This window comes from Acartia tonsa, chromosome 6 (genome assembly GCF_053477335.1).
Source record: "Acartia tonsa isolate MP-2025a chromosome 6, ASM5347733v1, whole genome shotgun sequence".
NCBI classification, from domain to species: domain Eukaryota; kingdom Metazoa; phylum Arthropoda; class Copepoda; order Calanoida; family Acartiidae; genus Acartia; species Acartia tonsa.
In genome coordinates this window covers 10,066,809-10,092,777 of record NC_137265.1, presented here as the reverse complement: position 1 = coordinate 10,092,777, position 25,969 = coordinate 10,066,809, and the positions used below count along the sequence as shown (strand labels likewise).

General features: G+C 32.6%; 1 protein-coding gene across 1 annotated transcript in view; it reads left to right on the top strand.

Annotated features, from left to right (window-relative positions):
- LOC145321784 (acid-sensing ion channel 4-B-like) overlaps positions 1-10,092 on the top strand; it is a 31,543-nt gene extending 21,451 nt beyond the window's left edge. Inside the window, exons 16-20 of the mRNA XM_080163402.1 lie at positions 911-982; positions 3,269-3,347; positions 3,819-3,873; positions 8,392-8,456; positions 9,852-10,092. Of these exons, the coding sequence (XP_080019528.1) occupies positions 911-982; positions 3,269-3,347; positions 3,819-3,873; positions 8,392-8,456; positions 9,852-9,992 (412 nt within the window). The 3' untranslated portion in view covers positions 9,993-10,092. The remainder of the gene's footprint in view (positions 1-910; positions 983-3,268; positions 3,348-3,818; positions 3,874-8,391; positions 8,457-9,851) is intronic.
- The last annotated feature ends 15,877 nt before the right edge of the window (positions 10,093-25,969 follow it).

Here is a 25,969-nt window from a genome sequence, read left to right as displayed (position 1 = left end):
AATTTGGGTATAAAAGTAATTTTCAAAAAAAGCCACAAAAATGATCAGCTGTGATTTAACGAAAGTCATGTACTGAACCGTCATTGTCTCCCGGTCATGACTGCATAGGTCTTGTGAGACGTATGTCAAAAAAAACCTGTTTTTTATCCAGGACACCGGTGTATTATTTTATAATCCAAGACGTACTATTAAATTAAAACACGTATTTTTATTTAACTTCAATAGTTCTATTAACTTAAATTTGATAGTTTTTAAACTTGTCCGAGACCAATTTAAGTCTTCTCCGAAAAGGAGAACTCAAAATATTTATATTATCAAAGTCCTAAGAACGAACAAGTTTTTATCAAGGCCCTAATCAAAATAATTCTAATCAATAATACATTTTGTCGTTGATCCGCTTTAAATTCTAAAATTTTCCATTCAAGATATGTTGACATTCTTGTTTGATTTTTAGAAATCGATATATTATTACTTGGATGTTGCACCTGATTTTCACATACTCTAATAATACTCACAGCTGGCAAAGAAATGATACCCCCGCCCTCCCCCCTCCCATCCAACTTTTTTACCCACATCCCCTTCTACTTGATGAACGAACTGACTAATAAATAAAGTCCATATTAGGAAGCTAAATTGACGACAAATTTTTACTTGTCAATGTATCCATGTATATCCTAGCAGGGGCGTCCAAGCTTTTTTTTGTTAGGGATTTTTTATTTAAGGGGGGGGGGGTATTTCCCCCCAAAATAATTGTTTAGTTGAGGGGAAGGGTAAATACTCCCTCCTAAATGGTTGGGGTGACTACGGCACCCCCAGGGTAGGGGTAAATTTTAAATGGGGGGGGGGTAATCCCCACTTTACCCCCCCCCCCTTAGACGTCTTTGTATCCTCCTACATCCATTTTTTTTAGAAATGATTGTGAGATGACCCATTTCTTCTATTCCATGAGGAAGGTGGAAAAAGAAACTACTGATAAGAACAGGTAAAATGACATCATACGATATAATAACCAATGAGAGGCAAGTAAAAATTTTATTATTGGTCAATTACAGTGTATATTGGCCTCTCATTGGTCAATTAAAGTGTATACTGGCCTCTCATTGGTCAACTTTATTGTATGGCGTCATTTTTTGGTGCTACTTTACGCTGTCACAGAAATATTCCATAAGAAAAGTCGAAAAAAAAGTTAAAACAGGTGCGACAAAGGCATCAAGGGATAGGAAAATGGAAATAACACTCATGAAAGAACAATAAAATTATGCTATCAATAATTTAGTATTGTTGTATTCCGCGAAAAAAGGTTAAAATTTACAGTGGAAAGTGGGAAATGGATGGGATTTGCTAAAGGTATAGAGGAATTGGCCTGTATATCTTTTACTCCTTATTTATTTTTTTTCTATTATTTCTTTAAAAGGTGTGTAACCAATTGTATCTAGATTAACACGAGGCAAATAGGACACGTGAATATAACAATCTATGATTTATGACCATAAGTAGCGAAGCTAAAAAATTAAAACAAGTAAAATACGGACAGACAAATTTATCCTTAGAGTAGGAGCTCCATTATGCAGAGAGGATTTTAAAGAAATATTAATGGATATACAATACGCTTGGATAATAAGACAAGGGAAAACTTTGTCGTCAATTTGGGTTGCTAACATTAAACTCATTTAATGGTCAGTTAGTTCATCTAGTAGGAAGGGTGGGGATAGAGTAAAGAGGGTTTAGTTTAGCCCGATGCATGTTTCACTTTATTAGATAAATTGAAAATCTGGTGTATCATCCAAGTAATAATATATCGATTGAACTATTAAAAACCTATCAGCCTATTCCAAGGATCTAAAGGGATAAGACAATAGGCGATAAATTGGTGTATATCCCCAATGATGAATCACAAAATTGCCCCTTCAGTAGATTAAAAAAAGATTGAACGTTTTAACATTCAACTTACTGAGCAAAACAACGAAATTCAATAAATTCCCTAAAGTTGTTAAGTCAACGAATGAGAAAACGTTATTATAAAACTTTGGGGACCAGTGTAATATACAGCCCATTGCCTCCTCTCTCTGCAAATATTTAGACAAAGTGAGTTATAGAAACGACAGCTCCTAAAAAATGTTATTTTTCTTACTAGCGTTATTTTCTGTAAAACTTCTATTATTTTGTTTATATAAGTAAATCTAATTCAAATACGTAATATAAATGCTCCAATATCCTTTTATTTTGTTGCATTGCTACTCTATATTAACCAGAACGTCCGTACTACATTGTGAAGTCATTATTATTCGCGGATTTAAGATTTTAAACCATTAATTGCTAGAAAAATAAAATTTGATTTAATAGGTTTCGTGAATATAAATCAACAATCCATAAAAACTTTATTGAATGTTAAATTTTATTTTCATCTAAAATATTTGTGATCTTTATTACTGCGTTACTTATGAAGATAGGTGTCCTTGCTTCTTTAGAATTTATTTGCATAGCTAAAAAAAACAAAATAGCCACTGTAAAAACCAATACAAAGGAGTTTTCCGTCCTTACATTACAAAATATATTTTTCTTTATCGAAATATTTTTGTTAAGGTACTGAATATAATCTATTTTTTTTTATAGTAGCAACGTTTCTCTATTAATAACATAGGAATTTTTTAAATTAAATAAAAAAGACTACTATAGCATACTAAATTACCAATACATGACAGGCTAGTATGAATTTCAATTGACCAATGGTAGGCCAGTATGACGTCATTTTTTATAAGCACTATAAGAAGCTTCAAGGAGGGTTTGATGTTTGACATGTTAAGTGGGTTAGTATATAAGCAAGGCTCTCAAAGGATATGTAAGGTTCTACACTTTTGGGTGCCTTAAAGTAGGAAACCTGTCATTTTCAGTTGTTATTCAGGTTTGTTCGTTGTATTTATAAAGACAACCATTGGAATCTACCCGTTATGAGTGTTTCATTAAGTATGTAACAACGCTTCCTTTTTTTTGAGAACTTTTATTGAATTTTTACTGGTTGGCTCATTAAGTCGAATGTCTAAACGTTTCAATCAATAATTGTAATATATGTTCAAAAGGGGTAATTATGTGTGTCATCATTGGGGTTGTACTTCAATTTATCAGCCATTGTCTTATCCCTTTAGATTCCTGGGTTGTTTTCCAAACTTCATATCAACATACCAAAACAAAACACAAATAACATGTTAGAAAATGTACACGAATAGTTCTTTTTCAATAAACAAAACATTGATGTTTAATCTATTTTCAGTTCCAAGATGTTTTTCTACTTCGACACCCACATTATCACACAAATAAACATCCAGCTCAGACTCTCCTTCTTTGATAAGGTAAAGGGATATATTATTACTTGGATTGTAGCTGGACAAAGTGTCTCAAAAATCAGTCTTGTGACGTCATAAAAATCAGCTTTGTGACGTCATAAAAAGAGGGATTATCCATCTCTTTTTTAGGGTTTTTTTCCCACTTCTCATCTCAACTCCCTCATTTTTTTTACGTCTCTTGGCTGATTTTTAAGAAACGTTGTCCAGCTATCTTAGATCTTACACCAGATTTTTATGTTCTCTGATAAAATAAAACACGTAGTGTGCTAAATTAACAATCCCCTCCTTCCACCCCCTTTACCTCATCCCATCTCTTTCTTATGGATGAACGAACTGACAAATAATTGAGTTCCATGTTAGCAAGTTGGGCCCGATCAATTCTGAACCAACCTTTCCCCATTATAATTTTAAGCATAAAAGTTTGTAAAAAATACCACATTAGATTATTGATATATAATAATATTTGTTCTTCTTTAGATTGCTTCAATTGGCGGAACTTTAGGTTTGTTCAGTGGAATTTCAGTTATTTCAGGTAATAAGGTTATTCTTCTTTTATTGAAATTATTGATTATTTGTTCGTTGAATCAAAAAAGAAAAATTTAAGTAGCGAAGATCAAGAATTAAGAATGGATATCGGGAAAAAATTTACTATAGAGCCGTGTCATACAATAGTCAATAAACTTGATAAAATAGGAAAATCACAAAGCCTTTAAAATCACACAACCTTTAAATCACGAAAGCTTAAAAATCTAGGAATCGATACAGCACCGCAATTAATAGACAAATCTTAATGAAACTTGATGGAAATATTTAGAATATGACCATATTCAATCCCTGATAATTTCAGCCGTCAATCCTAAATAGAATTAGAGAAAATCACGAAAAACCTATAAATCTAGGAATCGATCTAGCACCCCAATTAATAAACAAATCTTAATAAAACTTGGTGAAAATATGTACAATGTAAATTAAATTAATCTCTGAAAGTTTCAGCCTTCAATTTGAAACGAAAACTTAAAAATCTAGGAATCGACCTAGCACCCCAAATAACAGACAATGTATATTACATAGGCATATATCATAGGAATCTTCACTAAAAATTTCAGCTGTCTATAGGAAAATCACATTCCCCTTTAGCGTTACGGACTAACGGACAAACAAAGTGAATTCTAGAGTAGCTTCGATACTAAAAATATGTAGTTTTATTTCCAAAGGAACCTTTTTTATATTTAAAAAAAAATATTAGCCTGGCTGTGGCTACAATATAATATTAGGATCATGGAAAGAAAACAAAGTCATTCCTAATTAGGACAGAAGTCACTGAAAATTGGTCTAAGGAAGGCTACTTATGTCCTTCATCTAACAAAATCTAACTTAAGGGAGGTGACTTATGTCCTTTGTCTGACAAATTCTTACATTAGGAAGGCTGCTTATGTCCTTCAAGTTGCAAAACTTAGCTTTTCTGTCCTTCACATAGCAAAACCTCACAAAACATAGCATTTCTGTCATTCACATAGCAAATTCTTGCAAAACATAGCATTTATGTCCTTCACATAGCAAATTCTTGCAAAACATAGCAAATTCTTGCAAAACATAGCATTTATGTCCTTCACGTAGCAAATTCTTGCAAAACATAGCAAATTCTTGCAAAACATAGCAAATTCTTGCAAAACATAGCATTTATGTCCTTCACATAGCAAATTCTTGCAAAACATAGCATTTATGTTCTTCACATAGCAAATTCTTGCAAAACATAGCAAATTCTTGCAAACATAGCAAATTCTTGCAAAACATAGCAAATTCTTGGAAAACTTAGCATTTCTGTCCTTAACATAGCATTTTGGTCCTTCACATAGCAAAATCTCACAAAACATAGGTTTTTCTGACCTTTTTCTACCAGGAGATCAGAACTAAATCAGAACACACATAACAAGAGTTTTACATAATTTAACTCTGCATAAATTATGATAATTCATTATTATTACCCCTCCCCCCCCCCCCTATTTAAAATTTACCCCTGCATAAATTATGATAATTCTTTATTATTACCCCTCCCCCCCCCCCTATTTAAAATTTACCCCTGCATAAATTATGATAATTTATGCTGAGTTAAATGTACTGTTTGAACTTCTATCTAACAGGATATGAGAACTTAATCAGAACACACATAACAAGAGTGTTTACATAGTACATTCAGATTAACAATTATTCAATTGGCCCCTTTCCAGTCCATCATATGACATGGGAAGGAGGTTGAGGAGCATTTTATGCAGCCTAAATTCCACTATGCTATGCCACTTTTCCTAAAAGGCGTCATAGCTGGCCTCTTTTGTGTCCATCATATGACATGGGAGGTGGTGCCATGTAGGAAAAGTGGCATTGCATTCTTGGGAATTTAGACTGCATAAAATGCTCCTCAACCTCCTTCCCATGTCATATGATGGACTGGAAAGGGGCCAATTGAATAATTGTTAATCTGAATGTACTATGTAAACACTCTTGTTATGTGTGTTCTGATTAAGTTCTCATATCCTGTTAGATAGAAGTTCAAACAGTACATTTAACTCAGCATAAATTATCATAATTTATGCAGGGGTAAATTTTAAATAGGGGGGGGGGGGAGGGGTAATAATAAAGAATTATCATAATTTATGCAGGGGTAAATTTTAAATAGGGGGGGGGGGGAGGGGTAATAATAATGAATTATCATAATTTATGCAGAGTTAAATTATGTAAAACTCTTGTTATGTGTGTTCTGATTTAGTTCTGATCTCCTGGTAGAAAAAGGTCAGAAAAACCTATGTTTTGTGAGATTTTGCTATGTGAAGGACCAAAATGCTATGTTAAGGACATAAATGCTAAGTTTTCCAAGAATTTGCTATGTTTTGCAAGAATTTGCTATGTGAAGGACATAAATGCTATGTTTTGCAAGAATTTGCTATGTTTTGCAAGAATTTGCTATGTTTTGCAAGAATTTGCTATGTGAAGGACATAAATGCTATGTTTTGCAAGAATTTGCTATGTTTTGCAAGAATTTGCTATGTTTTGCAAGAAATTGCTATGTTTTGGAAGAATTTGCTATGTGAAGGACATAAATGCTATGTTTTGCAAGAATTTGCTATGTTTTGCAAGAATTTGCTATGTTTTGCAAGAATTTGCTATGTGAAGGACATAAATGCTATGTTTTGCAAGAATTTGCTATGTTTTGCAAGAATTTGCTATGTTTTGCAAGAAATTGCTATGTTTTGGAAGAATTTGCTATGTGAAGGACATAAATGCTATGTTTTGCAAGAATTTGCTATGTTTTGCAAGAATTTGCTATGTTTTGCAAGAATTTGCTATGTTTTGCAAGAATTTGCTATGTGAAGGACATAAATGCTATGTTTTGCAAGAATTTGCTATGTTTTGCAAGAATTTGCTATGTGAAGGACATAAATGCTATGTTTTGCAAGAATTTGCTATTTGAAGGACATAAATGCTATGTTTTGCAAGAATTTGCTATGTTTTGCAAGAATTTGCTATGTGAAGGACATAAATGCTATGTTTTGCAAGAATTTGCTATGATTTGCAAGAATTTGCTATGTTTTGCAAGAATTTGCTATGTGAAGGACATAAATGCTATGTTTTGCAAGAATTTGCTATGTGAAGGACAGATAAACTATTTTATGCAAGATTTTGCTATGTGAAGGACCAAAAAGCTAGGTTTTGTGTGGTGAAGGGAGGCTACTTATGTCCTTCATCTTGCAAAATCTTTGTTAAGGGAGACAAGTTATGCCCTTCATCTAACAAATTCTCACATAAGGGAAGCTACTTATGTCCTTCCTAGGAAGGTGACTTCTGTCCTAATTAAGGAATGACTTTGTTTTCTTTCCATGATCCTAATATTACATATTTTTCACTTAAAACATTACTGAAAATGCATTTTATGAATACATTTTAAATGAAAAAATTTGAAAACATAAGGAAATTTCATATAACACGTGATGATGATGGACAATTATTTTTGTTTTATTATTTTCAAGCATGACGTCAATAATTCAAAGTTTTAATTCTTTAAGAAATAAATAATCATGGAATATTGAAATACAATTCAGGATTTCTTTTTTTTTCGGTTCTTTCACTGAAAGAGCGCACTCATACTCTAAAAAATTGAAAATATGTGAGGTGGGTACTCTTTTCCTTTATTCTTACCCCCAGGAGTGCAAATACTTTTGGTACCCCAACACTTAGGATGCTTTCCTTGACACTCTAACGTCAGGTCTAACAACCCAGGATAACTAAGGGAAGCCAAATCTTTCCTTTTCTGTCCAAACACCAGGAGTATTAAGTTAACTAACACCCATAAAACAACCAACTCTTTGATTGCACGACCTTTGCCTGGAAGTCATAATTGAGCATGCATGGTAATGAGTTGCGACTGTTTTTGGTTAAAGACATTCCACCTACTCTGACTATTAATGTCGTGCACCTGACATAGAAGCAGTATGAACTATTTTTTAACGTCTTTAATTAACTTTGCGGGGCTGGCAAGTACAACATAACCTTACACAACCTAAGGTAATAATCAAACTAAAAAAAGAAAACTGCACATCTTACTATTAATTTATTTAAAAATGAGGGGGAGAAGGTTATCATCTATAATACAAAGTAGAACGATGTCTTTCTGTCCGTCTGTCTGTCCGTCTGTCTGTCTGTCCCTTAAGATCTCGGTAACCACTGAACCGATCGGATTCTACTCTTCAAGGTAATTACCTATTGGTCCTGTGGTGGTTTTAAGCTATTTTCTTGGGGGGGGGGGGGGGGGTGGGACACCCTTACCCCCCCAAAAAACCAAAAAATCCCCCCCCCCAAATTTTTTTTTTGTTCTTTTGCTGAAGATTTCCTTGGTCCTTTATTTTTTTTTAAGATTTCCTTGGTCCTTTTTTTTGAAGGAGATTTCCATGGTCCTTTACGATTTTCGCCTTGATTTTTTTATCACCTCTTGGGGCAAAGCCCCTAGAGGCTAGGGGCGAAGCCGCTAGTTGTTAATAAGGTACCTTATAATATTTAGTTGTTGAAATTCTGTTCTACATATCATTGCTTCTGACGGCCTTCTTCAATAAGACTTTAAAACAGGTAAATATGTTATTTATCGCATCGCATTATAGTCAGCTTTTCGTAGGTATTAAAATGAAATATTGCAAGATTACAACCAATTTGGATAACCCCGTGGGGCTTAAGGTCGGGACAAACAAAACTGGTACTAATTTTATGATTTTTATTTTGATATTCTTGGAAAATTGTCTGTAATACGGTGCTATACATAGAATTTCAGTATGGCGGAAAATAGTTCTAATTTACCCAGGGGCGTCCAAGCTTTTTATTTTGGGGGGGGGGGGGGTAAAATGGCGCGCGAAGCACGCCGCAAATTTTTTTCACCCCCCCAAAATTTTTACCCCGGGGGTAAAATTTGCTTGGGGGGGGGGTAATTACCCCCCCTGAAATCTGTTGGCAGGGGTAAAATTTGTTTACCCCCCCCAAAAATTACCCCCGGGGTAAAATTTTTTGGGGGGGTAATTTAAATTATATCAAAAATTTAGTATTAAAAATGCGCGCAAAGCGCGCAAAATTTTTTTTTGTTCGTGATTTTCTAATTTTGGGGGGGGTATTTACCCCCCCAAAATTGTTTGGGGGGGTAAATACCCCCTCCTAAATGGTTGGGGTGCCTACGGCACCCCCAGGGTAGGTGTAATTTTTAAATGGGGGGGGGGGGGTAATCGCCCCATTACCCCCCCCCCCCTTGTACGTCTATGAATCCACCAGATATCAATCGGTTTCGAAGCCATACTGGAAATATATGTCAATTAAATTATAATTTAAAGGTTTCGTGATTTTTTACTTTTTGAAATATAACATTTTAATATAGTTTCTTTAATAGTTTTGTCAAAATTAGCGCTTTTTCTTTTGAGTTTTCTAATTTTTCATAGCCACTAGAATAAAAGGACAGTAAATGACCTCCTAAAACCATCCCTAGACCTATGTGAAGCTTCCATTAAAGATGAATTCAATTAGTTAGCAAGATTTAAACGAACTTTTCTTCCCTTTATAAATTGGATAAAGCTAAAAATCAAAATTACTTTTTTTAAAAGCACAGCTTTTCTGTATTTAGAATATGTCCGCGCGTCCGTCACTTCTCGGTGCATAGATGAGTTCAATAATTGTTTAAATTTTAAGAAAAAAATTTTTATATGATTAAATAATTCTATTCATTTTTTTTAAATCCTAGAACAACAAGGTGTAATATTATGAGCTAAACATTTTTATAATCAAGTCTTAAAAAGCTTAGTATGTCCATTTCACAGTATCCTATAATTTTCATACTAATTTACATAAAAATGTTTTATTTTTATAAATCATACTTCTTATGTATGTATAGTTCTGACACTTTATGAGCCCTTGATTTTAAAGCTTCACTTTTACGGATGTTTATGATCTATGATTTCTGTAATTATTAACTGTTTTATAATTCAGCCCATGAACCATCCTGTACACAAGGCTAAGCCAATGAAGAATTTTCTGGTGCCTACAAACACGACAACAATAGCAGTAACAGAGCAGCAGAAAGTACAAGATCCAACCACAACTATACCAAGATATCAGTACTATGAATAATATAATATTATACCAGGGATAGGACAATAGAGATGATTTGATCTTTCCCCAATTCTCAATTGTTAATAATAATTTGAAAAAACGGTGATATTTACTCAAACAGGAGGCTCTTTTAGTGCTTATATAAAATGACGTCATACAATAAAAATGATCAATGTTACACAAACTGTATTACCAATGGCAGGCCAGTATACATTTTAATTGACCAATGTTAGGCCAGTATGACGTCATTTATTTATAGCGCTCTAAAAAGCTTCCTCAAACAGTTTGAGCCAAATTCTGCCTTAGGGTAGGCAAGGGATGAAGATTAATATAACCTCATTTGGATGCTGCGCAAAATGGTACAAAAAAATTGACGTCATATGATAAAATAACCAATGAGAGGCGAGTATATATTTTACTATTGGTCAATTACAATGTATACTGGCCTCTCATTGGACAACTTTATAGTATGACGTCATTTTTTTTGTACCATTTTGCGCAGCATCCCTCATTTGTCCTTTCCCTCCATACTTACCCAATATTTTTATCATTTCTTTTTGGTGCCGTTAGAATTAGAATCTTGAACCTTTATTTAATATATTGGTTAGATTATTACTGAGTAGCCCCACATGGGTACATCAAAATATAAAAAAGTAAAACTACCTTACTTTTAATTATATTTTTTTCCTTTTTATTAGGGAAACCGCTTCATATCTAGATTTTTTTGTTACTTAAAATTTTTTTTTGTCTCTTAAACTTAACTTGATTTTGTTTTCTGTTTTTGAAGCAAAATTGATTTAGTTCTCTTCCTTTAAATTTTATCAGGTTATTGATACTGCGCAAGTTATTGGCTTAATTATCCTTGTTATGATTAAAAATACTATTATAATGAATATAAAATAGGTTTCATTGTGACATAGGAATTTTTGTCATCAATTTAAGTTGCTAACATAGTCCTCAGATATTGGTCAATACCTTCCTCTATTGTAAGGGGAGGGAATGGGGTAAGCCTTAAAGGGGATTGGGGTAACGTCATATTAGCCAACTGGGAGAAACATTTATCAGGGTAGACGAGAATAGCCATGCATTCTATATACATTGCTTTAAGTAATTCCTTCTAAGGACACCAAAAAGAAATATTCTATTTAACAAATACTCAAAATAAAAAATATAAATTGACATCAAATTTAAAAAAATGACAATCATAAGGTTGTGTTTTTGTATCAGAGTACAGGTATAGGACCATGGACGATAAATTAATTTTCCTCCAATTTTCATTTATTGAAAGGGAAATTGATTTTCTTCTATTGTCCTCAGACTTTAAGGGAGGGAGGGGACATTGGGTCGTTTATTACACTAGTCCCCAAAGTTTTATAATAGCGTTTTCTTAGTCGTTAGCTTGACAACTTTGGGGACTTATATTGAATTTTGATTCATTAAGGTGACTGTCCAAACGTTTTAACCATCAATTGTAATCTACAGTAATTTTGTGTACCATCATTTGCATCCACAATGAGAGTATACAAAATTATCCCTTCTGTTGATTACAGTTAGTGGTTGAAACGTTTGTACACTCAACCAAATAAAAATAAAAATTCAATAAAAATCCCCAATACGCTATTGTAAGACTTTTGAGACTATTATAATTAATATCCCAATGTCCTCTCCCTCTCGGTCCATTTGTGTACATTATGAATGTTTAAATTATTTATTAAAGAGAAAGATATTATGTGAATGAAGTTTTTAATAATAGATGGAATGATGTACATAAATAAAAAAATTTAAAAATAAAAAGTAAAGTCTTTTTTTCTAGTTGCAAAGCTGCTCTTTAAGTCGATCTATGGTCTGGATGGTTCTGGCAATTGCCATTTCTCCTATCAATAAAAATTATCTTTTTTGCTTTTAATTTGTTGCTTTTTTATCATTTGTTTTGCCTTTATAAAACTAATACTCTCAGTGATTGCAGTTCAGACTTTTTTATCCTTATATAAAAGTAACAGGATGTCTATCTGTTTGAACGGAAGGATCTTGCTAACCACGGCAACGATATGATTCTCCTTTACGGTAAAGCTTTTCATAGATCCACGGAAGGTTTATAACTACTTTAATGGAGGGTACTTTTGAAAAAAAAAATCAACGAATCTCTGCTATTTATTGCCCTTGTTTTATATTAAAAGTATATTTTATGCGTCAGCGTTTCTTATTTACTTTATATGTTGCTATGTAATGGAAAAAAATATTTAGTAAAAAGACAAAAGAATATTTCAATTATTTGAGTTTTTTCTCTTACAATTTTAAAGAATTTTAAACAGAATTTTTGAGAGTTAAATAAATTGTTGTACTATTTATTTCTTCTTAATCTAATTAATTAAATTTTTAATAATTTTAAGGTATTTAGCATAGACGTTCATGGGGGGGGGGGGGGGGTTGAAATTTTGGATTTTCAATTTTTACTCCCCCCAAATAAAATAAAAATGACTATGAAATAAAGATTACCCTGCCTCAAAATGAGCTTGGGGGTGCCGTAGGCACTCCCAAAATTTTAATTTTCAAAATTTTAACCCCCCCCCCCCAAATAAAAAAGCTTGGACGCCCCTGGTACTTAGTTTTTATACATACTATAGTGATCTAATTAGGGAGAAGGCAAAGGCCGATAAATTGATGAACATTTCAAATGATGATAATTAGTGGTTGATACTCAACTTAATGAACCAACCAATCAAAATCAAAAGAAAAGTCTCCAAAGTTGTAAATCCAACAAATAAGAAAGCGTTATTATGCCTCCTCTCTCCCTGGAATCTACATATTTGATATTTTATACACTACTTAATTTGTCAACCATGTTATCAAAAGAAAAAAATCTGGCAACCGTTTCGAATTCGCTTTACGCGATTACTTCACTCGCTCATGGCGATTCCTGGAACAATATTATCGGATAAATCACAATAAAATCTTGACAAAGAGAGTCTGATAATGCTGTTGTGATCTGGTTTAAGGAACGAAGCTACCTCTCTCTCTCTCTCTCTCTCTCACTCGTCCGTTCACTTCTACGTATTTATATTTACAAGTTTACCTCCTTACGCGCCGACGACTTAAACCAATCACCCACTTCCCCTTTTTTACCCCTTATCTCACACACACACACACACACACACAAACATACACACACACAAAATTCGTCTTCCCATTTTAGCAATCAGTTGCAATACGACAGTGAAGCTGTCTTTTGATAGTGTAATGTGAATTTAGTGATTTTTTTCTGTGTATTATAAAATTATTGATATATAGTGAATTAAAAAGACATCATTAATAATGAAAAATATGTGGTAAAAAGTTAATAAATTATTAATCCATAATGGCATATATAAAAAATAATGAATAAATAGTTAATTGTATAAATACAAAAATGACTCATATTGGCTTTCAGTAAGTTTAATATTGTGTAACTGTAATGGTTGCCCTTAGGATGGGGGTCTGGTTTATATTCAGAACAAAGTCATAAAGTGCATTATTATTATTTTAATTCTTTCGGGGTTACAAAGTGAGGGAGGGGACATTGGGATGTTTATTACACTAGTCCCCAAAGTTTTATAATAACATTTTCTTATTCGTTGCCTCAACTTTGGGGACTATTAATGAATTTTGATTAGTTGCTTCATTAAGGTGAATGTACAAACATTTCAACTATTAACTTAAGGGGTAATTTTGTGTTTCAACTTTCAACATTGTGGATGTACATTAATTTATAGGCTATTGTCTTATCCCTTTAGATCCCTGGGTTTATATACAATATACAGTCATTTAAGTGCATTATTATTTTTATTTTAGTTCTTTCAAGGGTTACAGAAGACTTTGATTAATAAATTAATTTACACCCCTTTCTTCTCCCTAATTTTTCAAATACCAAATCTATTTGAAGGAAGAACGGATGATTTCTTGTACATTGTCTTATCACTATATTCTTGATGTTTGGTCTTTATCTCAGAAACAAAGTAAAAAATATATAAAGAGTGTTGAAAGAGTTAGAACAACTTCGGGATAAAAGCATAAAGCACTACAAAATAAATCATTTCCCTATAAGACGAATTAATTAATAAATGATATTAATAAAATCTTAATATGTTAGTGATAGGTCTGCTTAATTTTATAAAAAGTGATTCTTATTAAAAATAAACGGCCTTCATGCAAGTAAATTTTTGGATATTTTTGGGTGAAACACTGCACAGAAGGAATTTGATATAAAATTTAATTAAAACTTAGTACCTAATTAAAGTTATATTTGTATTGTTAAAGTATATAAGGTAGATGTTTTTTTTATGTAACTTTTTTTACAAGTTACTCAAAAACTACATGGTAAAAATTTTCTTTAGTAATTTATTATTAAAGTGCATGCTTTAGAAGTTAAGCTTCTATACATCTACTGATTAACCGTTTATAAAACAATTATTGAAAAGACCAAAAAAAACTTTGTTATCGTTGAAATTAAAGAATTTTGATAAATTTTCATTATATTAATTGATTTTAAATTGATAATATTGTACTGCTTTAGAATAATATTATTCTTGTTATCACACTGATTAAATCTAAAAAAATAATTCTAAAGAAAATATTAATAGATTTATTTGTAATGTCAAGACCAGGTGAAATTGTTTTTGTTTATAAGTGAAGCCTTATATTTCAGATTTGGTTAACCATCACTTTCGCATTAATTCTTTTGTTTATCATATTGTCCGATTGGATATAAAATATACGTGGATATTATGACAGGGGAAAATTGTCTTCATTTAAAGACATTATTTATTGGTCAGTTCGTTCATCCAGTAGGAGGGAAGAGGATGGTTTTTTTTCAGTCAGCTACGAGTTTCACTTAATTAGAGACCATGAAATACTGGTGGTATATCGAAGTTATGGAAAATACATCATTGTCTGAAGATACGCGATATGCAAATTATCGAAGCTCTTTCTTTTTTTTTTTTTTGGGGGGGGGGGGTTATAACCACAATACATGCCCCATCCGCATCCCTCAGGTATCTAATGAGATAGGAGAAAGGCAATAAATGAATTTACATCCCGAATAATGATTCACTAAACTACCCCTTCTGTAAAATAAAAATACAATAAAAGTACCCCAAGTTGCTAAGACAACGAATAATAAAACGTTTATACTTTGGGGACTGGTGTAATAAACAGCTCAATGTCCCCTCCCTCTCTGATTATTTATGTCAACACCCGCCGACCTCTGTTTTTTTGGTTGATAACTAAATTCTTAAGCGGAAACTATAGAACATAATTAGATTTAACCTACTTATTTCTAATAATAAAAAGTTAACAAGCTAACTTTATATTATTTAGTTAATTCTCTGATTTTGCAATGAAAACGTGTTTTTGCAATATTTATAAAAAAGACAGTTCTTTTCTTACTAATTTTAATGAAAATTGCACAACTAATTTATAGTTAGAGACTTTTAGTATGGTCCCTTTCGTGTCAACGCCTCTTAAGGGGCGTTTCGTTGTATTTTTACAGTTGCCTTTGATAGGGTTTATTTAGGTTAGGTGATTTCCCCGAAGGGCTAGACAACTTTTCCCTGCAGGGTTAGAACCCCCCCGCAGGGGCTAGAAATAGGGGAAAAGCTACTGTGAAAATACGACGAAACGCCCCTTAAGAGGCGTTGCCACGAACTATACCCGAGACTTTTGTCTGCCTATTATAGCAGGTAACGCAACAGATTTGGTAAACTTTTATTTAACACCTAAATCTTTTTTTTATCTTCATTCATGAGAAATGGTATTAGCTTGTAATATTGCTGCACTTTTTACGAACAAAATTATCCTCGAAAAACTAGATTTTTTGCTGTTCTTTTGAATCGGTCAAAATATACAAGATTTAAAAATTGCTTTTATTGCCATTTCGTAATATAAAACCAGAAAAATGGTGATTATTTTCCATCAAAGTGTATAGCGAGCTAAAAAACCCCCTCCCCTCTTTTTTGTAAAATTAATTCAAAATATCTAAGGGATTTTGTTCCTATGACTAACCCTTGCGGGGCTACCCTGTACAAAATATAACATAACCTAACCAAACCTAAAGAAAAACACTTCTAAATTTACTCATTTTTGTTATTTGTTACAATATAATTGAGGGGGGGGGGTGGTCGACTTGGCATTTTGGATGAACTGAAAATAGTTGCCGAATGTGTACGCAGTTTCCTGAGTGTTTCCTCATCCTAGCTCAATATTTACTACTAGCTAAAAAAGCTTCAAACTTAAAAAAAAAAATTAAAAATTCAAAAATTCAAATTTATAATGTATAATGTATAAATCGTTTATACATTCAAATTTTGATTTTTTTAAGGGAAGTTTGAAGATTTGTAGCTAGTAGTAAATATTGAGCTAGGATGAGTAAACACCCAGGAAACTGCGTACACATTCGGCAACTATTTTCAGTTCATCGCATTTTGATGTGAACCGTCAAATAATGATTTCTTGAAAACACAATAAATTATGAAAATCAAGTTTTATTGAAAATTTGACGATCTTGTAAAAATTTGGACGGCCTGTCAATCATCTGTGAACAAGGATAAAAATATTAACAAGGGGATAATTAATATAGGAAAAATGTATTGTTGTGATAAAAAATAATTTAAAATAGCTGGAGAATTGAAGATAAAATAGTTATTCTTTTTATGACACTTCCATTTATAAAGTTTAGGTATTCATTGATAATGGATATAGAATACGTCGATATATTGCAAAAATTTTCGTCAATTTAGGTTGCCAATAATAGACCTCATTTATTTGTTAGTTCGTTTATTCAGTAGTAAGGTGGGATGGGATAACGGAGGGTTGATTTTAGCCAGCTGCGACTATTGCTTTATTAGAGTACATGAAAATCTGGTACAAAATCTAAGTAATAATATACCGATTACACTCTTAAAGAATATGATGATAATTTGTCAACATACATACATTTTTGATCTGTGCAGTAATTAAATCTTAAAATTTCATTATTAGGAACTTAGGAAATCATTACATGACTATATGTTAAATCTTAGTTGTATTATGTTATTATTTTTAAAGACTTTTTTTGACACCCCCTTGGCCGTCTTAGGAGGGTGTTTCATGGGGGGTGTAAGGGGATTTATCCTACCCCCCCCCCAGCACGCCTTTGTTTTCAAGTTATCTTAGCTGTGGAAGGTTAGAAAAATTTTCTGCAATGATTTGGCGAAGTTTCTCGTAAATTGGTTATTTTTCAGGGAATCTGGGATACGACAATGGACTTAATTATTTCCTCCCCCCCCCCCCTCCAATTATTGGTTTATACAGTTTTAACTATTGATTATCGCATATTTACTGGCGGTTTCCCTTAAAGTTCTTAGTCGAACACAGTTCCTCTTTCTTTAAATTGAAAAAAGGGGAGATGACAGTTTTTCGTTTGTTTGTTTTTTACTTTAATTCAGGTTTGGTTAGGCTGTATTGGGAACCATGTAAAGCTACCCGCAGGGGTTAAAACTAGCAAGAAAGCAGCCCCTTACTTTTTTAATGGGCGGTGGGGGGGGGGGGGTAGGTTTGTGTTCAATAGACGACAGGCACTTTGAGGGAAAGCACCAATTAACTTAACATCCATTGGTCTCTCCCTTCCTGAACAAATTCGGTGAAGTTTCTTGTAAATTGGTAATATTTGCATAAATAGGTGTTTATCCAAGTTAGCCAAGTATTCATTAAAATTAAGACAAGGAGGAAGGCGACAACGGGCTTCTTATACCACTAGTCTCGAATGTTTTCATATTCGTTGGTTTAATATTTTTTGGGACTTTGTGAATTTTGATTGGTTGGTTAATCAATTTGAGTGTTCAAACGTTTCAACTACTAATTAAATCTACAGAAGAGGTTATTTAGTGTATCATCATTGGGCAATTATCTTATCCGTTGTTATTATAAAACTTTGGGGACTAGTATAATAAACAGCCCAACGTCCCGTTCCTCCCAGGATAAAGAAAGGTTGAGGTCCTTATTTCCCATTGTCCTATAACTGTTTCTCCAACTTTTCATGCTTTATAATTTAAACTGTGAACTCGATAACTCAGGGAAAATGGATTAGTTATTTATCTCATAGTACTATAGACAGCTTTCCACGGATATTAAAAAGAAATATTACAAGATTGAAACCAGTTTAGTTAGTTGCGAGGGTCCGAAGGCCCGGTCTAAAAAAACTGGTATTTCTATTATGATTTTTGATTTTAATATTCGTATAAAATTGTCTGTAATACGATGTTATACATGATTTTTTAGTATTGCTGAGAACCGGTTCTAATCCAGTGGATATTAATCAGTTTTGAAACCATACTAAGCTGGATCTTTAAATCATTTTAGTGGTGAGCCAGATCGGGGTGAGCCAACTTTCCACCAATGCAATGAGAGCACAGCATTTTAGGAAATGCCGCGCTGTGATTGCCTGAAATTCGGCTCACCCCGATTTGGCTCACCACTAAAATGATTTAAAGATCCAGCTCTGGAAAATTTATCCTATTCCTGTATCCCAGCAGAGAATAACCACTTTCAATTTCACAGAATAAAGAAGAAATTTTTACAAATTTACGCAACCGCAAATTTCAATCATATGCAAGCAAATATTAAGATGGATACACGTGGATTTTCAAACAATAGACTAATGGATTTAGAATATGCGCGGATAATTTTAGTTAATTTTGGTTGCTAACATGAACATTAATTGGTAAGTTCGTTCATTCAGTAGGAGGGGAGGGGATTTGGGTAAATGGAATGGATGCGGAGTATCTTTATTTTAGCCAGCCACGAGTTTCACTTTATTAGAGTACATGCTAATTTGGTGTAAGATCCAAGAAATATTCCATAGCTCAAATCTACAATAAAGTAGCCTAAAACCATTCCAGTACCTATGTAGAGCTTCGCTATGGAGAAAACCATTCATTTTAGTAGCTATTGATATCTTAACCTACAGACAAAAAAACCTTACTACTTTCTATAATAGCTTGAACTTTACAGTCTTCTACAGTAAAGAGTAGTTGCAATTTGAATATATACATATAATTCAAATTAGTAAATTTCAGTATAGCCACTAAACTTTTAAACGAGTTCAAAGCATTCTAAAGAAACAACAAAAAGAAAAAATCATGAATTAATAGGTAATAGTTATCTAACTTATCGTACAGCTATCCGTGGATATTGAAATTAAAAATTACAAGATTAAAACCAGTTTTATTAGTCCCGAGGGACCGAAGGTCCGCGTTAACAACACTGGTAATAATAATTATTCTATTATTCGTGAAAAATTGTGTGTAATAAGAAGCTATACATGTTTTTTCAGCATGGCTGAGAACCTGTTGTCCTAATCGATATGTTTCGAAGCCATATTAAATATAATTATTGATGAGTAGACATTCAAATAGTCGGTTATGAGTTAGTTAATAAAGATAGTCATAAATGACATTTTATCATTTCTAATTTTCAATATGGTAACAGTTTTGTCAATTTTAGCTATTTTCTTTAAAATTATATAAAGTTAAAATAAAAACATCTCGAATTATAACTCTATTCACAAAGAAACTTTTTTTTTCACAGGTTTAAATCTTACATTTTACAACACAGCTGTGTAAAATCACTGAAATAGTCAGTCAACCCCCCCCCCCGCCCCCCCCCCCGCCTTTGAGAAATAAATAATTACAGTTCTTACAATCTTGTTGAAAAATCCAGATTGTAAAATAATGATAATGATGGGGGGGGGGGGGGGTAGATATACCACACTTTTCTGGGATCTTGCTGAGTCAAGTATCAACTGTTGGGAATATCAAAGGATGACTCCATGCAAAATTTGAGCCGGATCCGGCCAAAACCGGCCGTGAATTTTATGAAAAACCGGTTTTTTCCGGTTTTTAGGGGGTATCTGTAAATCGATTCAGCTGGAGCAAAACCGGTTGGAGGTACAAAAAATTTTACATCACATGAAATTTAGCCAATGCAATTGCCTACAAAAATGTACTTCATCATCAACTTGATTGGACAACTCTTTCCCCTCCTAAATGTCCATTTAAATCTCGGAAAAGGCAAAAATCGCCAAAAATCAAGCCTTCGGCGGCAAATAACGGCTAAACGGTCAGCCGGAGGCGAATAAAACATAAATAAAGAAATGTCTGCCTCAAAAAGTTGTTCAACATCAAAGAGATGCTTGAGGTCTCTAAAACGACTCCTTCCCCTCCTTTAAGGGGAAAAACTGAAAAAACGTGATTTTCAAAAGTATGCCCACTTTGTGGGTGTGGGGGGCACTGAACCCGTCACCCCAGGGTCACCAAATATAAAGTCTAGGCGGCTCACAATGCTGAATTTTCACCAAGTGAAAGTCTTGCGTCATTATCTCTTATGAGAAAAAAGTTATTAATTAATTAAAATTTCAAATTGTGATTTTTTGATGGATTTCTTTGATGAAATGACAGGCCGGTCAATTTTTAGGCCATTTTTTGCGGTTTTTGGGCCGTCACGCCCAAACGGTTTGAGATAATCTCACGGGACCTTTTGCCCAACCTAAGTCTGGTTATTTGTGAGGTCTAGGAAAAAAAACAGACTTACGCAAAAGATTATAATTATAATCTTTACACAGAAAAATGGCACGAGGTGAGGGTTTGAGGGGGCAAAATGAGCCGACCAGCGATTTTTGACGGCGCGCAGCGACGTCGTGCTTCATCCAATCCGGGATTTTTTTTTTCTTAGACCTTACAAATAACCAGGCTTAGGTCGGGCACAAGGTCCCGTGAGATTATCTCAAACCGTTTGGGCGTGACGGCCCAAAAACCGCAAAAAATGGCCTAAAAATTGACCGGCCTGTCATTTCATCAAAGAAATCCATCAAAAAATCACAATTTGAAATTTTAATTAATTAATAACTTTTTTCTCATAAGAGATAATGACGCAAGACTTTCACTTGGTGAAAATTCAGCATTGTGGGCCGCCTAGACTTTATATTTGGTGACCCTGGGGTGACGGGTTCAGTGCCCCCCACACCCACAAAGTGGGCATACTTTTGAAAATCACGTTTTTTCAGTTTTTCCCCTTAAAGGAGGGGAAGGAGTCGTTTTAGAGACCTCAAGCATCTCTTTGATGTTGAACAACTTTTTAAGGCAGACATTTCTTTATTTATGTTTTATTCGCCTCCGGCTGACCGTTTAGCCGTTATTTGCCGCCGAGGGCTTGATTTTTGGCGATTTTTGCCGTTTCCGAGATTTAAAGATTTGATATTCCCAACAGTTGATACTTGACTCAGCAAGATCCCAGAAAAGTGTGGTATATCTAGGGGGGGGGGGGGGTGATTTGCGATCTACATGATGGTACCTATAACTTTTTTTTTCAATTTCATTTTCTTTTTACAAAGATTTTGAATTATAACAATTTTATTATTTATCACACATTTTGATTAAACAAGGATGACAACATCCATAAAAGCGAAGCACTGAAACGGTAGGACAAACGGACATTAACACTTGTATAGTGTCTAAACTGAATAATCGTAATATAAAAGAATAAGAGTCGAAGCAAAATTGTAAGTAAATTTGTTGAAAAACTGCTTGATACAGGATAATGTTTATGGACATACTTACATTTTTAGGACTTTATTATAGAGTTGCTTCGCTGATAATATTATTCTTTGTTGTTCCAGGAATCAATATACCAAAAATCAGATCAAACGGATAATTGGATCACATAAAAATTTGTTGTTAAAAAAGTAGAAAAATCAATATGTTTAAAATAGACATACGGACATTCTGGTAAAGATTATAGGGTTTCTACGCTTACTAAATCGTACCTAACTACTACAGGAATCATCATGCAAAGTTTAAAATCGATATGACAATCTAACATGCCTAAATTAACGAATAAAAGCTATCTATCTCGGACGGACGTACGTACGGACAGACGGACTGACCCTAATTATATAAAAGCTTCGCTTTAAAAAAAAACACAATGAAATCGTGAAATATGATATTTAAGTCAGAGCTTTTTGTTTGGTACTAGCTCTTCAGTTTTAGAGTATGTCCTTATGTCTGACTGATTATCTTTAAATCTTTAATAGTTATTTATAGCATTGTATAGTGGGCAGCTTTCCGCGGAAATTAAAATAAAAAAACATTAAGATTAAAATCAGTTTTGTTAGCCCTAAAAGGGCGAAGGCCCGTGTTTACAAAACTGGTATTGATTTTATGATTTTTCAGTATGACTGAGAACCGATTCTAATCCAGCAGATATTTATCGGTTTCGAAGCCATACTGAAAAAATACTCAAACTAAAAGTATAATCTAACAAAATTGTCATTTTTAGAGAATTTATTTTGTAAATTGCCTACATTACCATATTTTTAAATATGAATATCCTTGTTAAACATAATTTTACAACTATTCTAAATTGTAGGTCAAGAAATTTAATAATAATTTTACATACTTTTCATTATACTATTGTTTTAATTGTGCAGAATGTGATAAAACAGAAATCATTAGATATTCTTCTAGGCAACGGGGCTTCTACACAATTTCAAACATCCGTCAGTATGTCTGTAACGAGGTTTTTACCATTTCTGTTATGACGTATCCTGCCATTCCATGTATGAAATAATATTTTCTCGGTTACCACTGAAGATGACAGCTTAAAATTACCTTTTGACACTGGTGCTTATTATGTTTATCGTAAGGTGGGGTACACATCAATTTATCGTCAATTGTCTTATCATTTTTAAGCCAAAAAACAGTGAAACATTGTCGTTTCTTTATGATAATTATGCATTATTATGAAAAAATCTTTTAATGGTCCTTTGTCATTTTCTGGTATATGAACAAACTAAGGAAGACATTTTCATTTTTTAGCGCATTTTAAAACCTTCTATTCATGTTACAATTTGAAATTAGTAAATTACTCTAGTTCCAAAGTTTTATAATAACATTTCTTATTGGTTAGCTGAACAACTTTTGGGACTTTTGATTGGTTGCTTCATTAGGTTGATTGTTCAAACTTTTCAACCACTAATTTTAATATACAGAAGAGGTAATTTTGTGTATTATCATTGGGGATGTACATTAATTTATCGGCCATTATCTTATCCCTTTAGATCCATGGTAAAAACACGTATAGATTTCTACTAAAATATATACATAGGTATAAACCTACATTTTAAGTCACGGATATAAGTTATATTCTAGTTATTATATTACCAAAATAATTATTTTCAAAAATTAGACTTAGCTTTCAAAAATGAGTTGTGAGGTTCATTTTCTTTATTTTTAATAGAATTTACGTATATAATATTTATTTTGAGTTTATTTGTCTTTTTTATTAATTTTATTAAGCTAAATCACCTCTGTAAGATACATAAATAATTATTACATAATTTCTTAGAATATGAAGCATCATTCTATTTTGATGAGTAAGACATTTTTTTACTTCTTAACTGTTACACAATCAATTGTTTTGACTTTTAGAGCCTAAACATAAACATATCAATATAGGTAAAAACTTGGATCTTTAGATTCTGAAACCTTTTTCCAGTATTGCTTCGAAACGGATTAATATCCGCTGGATTAGAACCGTTTCTCAGCCATACTTAAAATTCTTGTATAGCATCGTATTACAATTTTCTACGAATATTAAAATGAAAAATCATAATATTAATACCAGTTTTGTTAGCCTGTGCCTTCGGTGCTTACTAAACTGGTTTTTATTTTATAATTTTGTCATTTTATTACCCGTGGAAAGCCGTCTAAAATTCAATGCGATAAATAACTATTCTTATTTTAAACTAAAGAAATCATTGAACTATAATTGTGTATTCTGCACACTGAGAACTTAAGTTAAGAAATTTTGTCATTATGGCAATTTTTCATGGTTTCTTTTTTTGCAAAAAAAAATATGACAGTATTTTATCTAAATCTTGGTATTTATACGTTGCAACCAAAAAAAGTTCTATGTTAAATGGCATAAGGATCCCGATTAATTAAAACAACTTTTCTTTAAGGGCCATTTATTCGAAAAAATCATGGATCTTAAGTGATAAGACAATTAATTTAAATCCCCAATGATAATAAGCAAAATTACCCCTTCTGTAGATTGAAATTAATGGATGAATATCTTGAATACTACTAGTTTTTATTACCTAATCAATAATTAATGAAAGTTTTTGCCAACAAATGAGATGACTGGTTACTTGATAATTTCAGTGCTTTGCCCCCCCCCAGACTTCTTGATCATTCAACCTTTGTTTGTAGGTTTCACTTATATTTTCTGTTGTCTATTAAATGCTTTTTGGCACAGACATTTCCATTTAAAATCTGATTTTGATTTTTCCCTTTTTGAATCCGCACTTATAATGTCTGAAGATAGGGTGGGATGTTTATTGTTTGTGAACTACAGGATGTAGATTATATCTCAGGAAAAAAACTTAAAAAGAGAAATTTATAGTAGCGCAGCTTCTCTATGAATAGGTAATGTCTGTATGTCCGAAATTATTTTTACAACCTCTTATATTTGATCTTCCAAAATCAACTCTTTGTTCAATCAAATTCAAATTTTCTTAAGATTCAAATATTTATTTATTGAGACAAAACAACATATACCTACATTTAATATCAACATTAATAAATGATAATAATACTGCATTAAGAAAATAAAAAAATGACCAATAAACTCTTTCTAGTAAAAAATGAATACTATAGGTTTAACACAAAATAGTTCCAGTATCCATAGACTGAAAGACGCCTAGATTCGGTGTTGCCACACTACTAATAAATATAGTTGTTCCTGTATATGTCTAGTTAATTCTCGTAGGAAAATATGCTTTTTGTCTAATTAAAGTATTACCATGTCAGTTTTATACTTTTTGCTCTTGGAAGGATAATTCATCTGAAGATAAACTGTTTTACCTTTGACTTAAAATTCCTTAAACTATATTTTCATACTTTTGTTTTCGGCTTTACTCAAATGTACTTGTACCCAAAGTTTTATAAACATGTTATTTCATTAATTGGCTGAAAAAAGGTACACTTTATTATAACATGATTGGTTGGTATAAACTAGCAGTATCCTAACTTTTCTACCAATAATTCTAATATACAGAAGGAGCAATTTTATTGTTCATTGTTTTAACCTTTAAAATTAAGACAACCTAATTATTACCTAAATAATATAACACACCCTCTTTAATGTTAACACAGAAAGACACGCACACAACCAAACATACACACATACAAACACACCCACACACACCCATACCCACACACACACAAAAAATCACGCACACACACTCGCATTAAAATTAAGTGAGTGGTTGATAGAGTGATGAAGGGACCCCAAACAATTTGAGATATGCCATTGAAAAGGTCACCAAACATAATTTTGCATTTTCCGAAAAGATTTAAAACAAAATATATGGAAAATTTGTTAAATCATAGAATATATAGGTATCAGTATAGTATATAAATGTCTATAAACCTATGAACCTAAAAGATAATATAGGCATACATATATCACTTAGTTAAGTTTATCTCTGAATAAGGAATATCTATTCATAATTTTGTGGAGATAGCCTTCATAGTTCTATTAATAATCAAAATATTAGAGCTTGAATTTAAATGGGAAAGCCATATGAGAAAATAGGGGTAAGATATATCTCATTAAAGGAAACAAGAACAATTTCGTCTATTAGAAGCGCAGCTACACCAACATAATAAAATTAATGGCAGTAAAGTATTAAATAGTAAGAATAGAAGAGTATTTTTTAAAGAAAGTCTTTAATTAATGAAGGAGTTATGCTAGTATTTATAGAGTAGCTGCTCTACTATAGGTGGAATGTGGGTAAAACAGAAGGGGGGAAGGGTTGGGGGAGGGTGTTGAGCGGAAGAGGAAATTAGAAAATGGTGGAAAAATTTCTAGGTGGGAAAAAATAAGCTATACCAATAGATATATTATTACTTGTATATTACACCAGA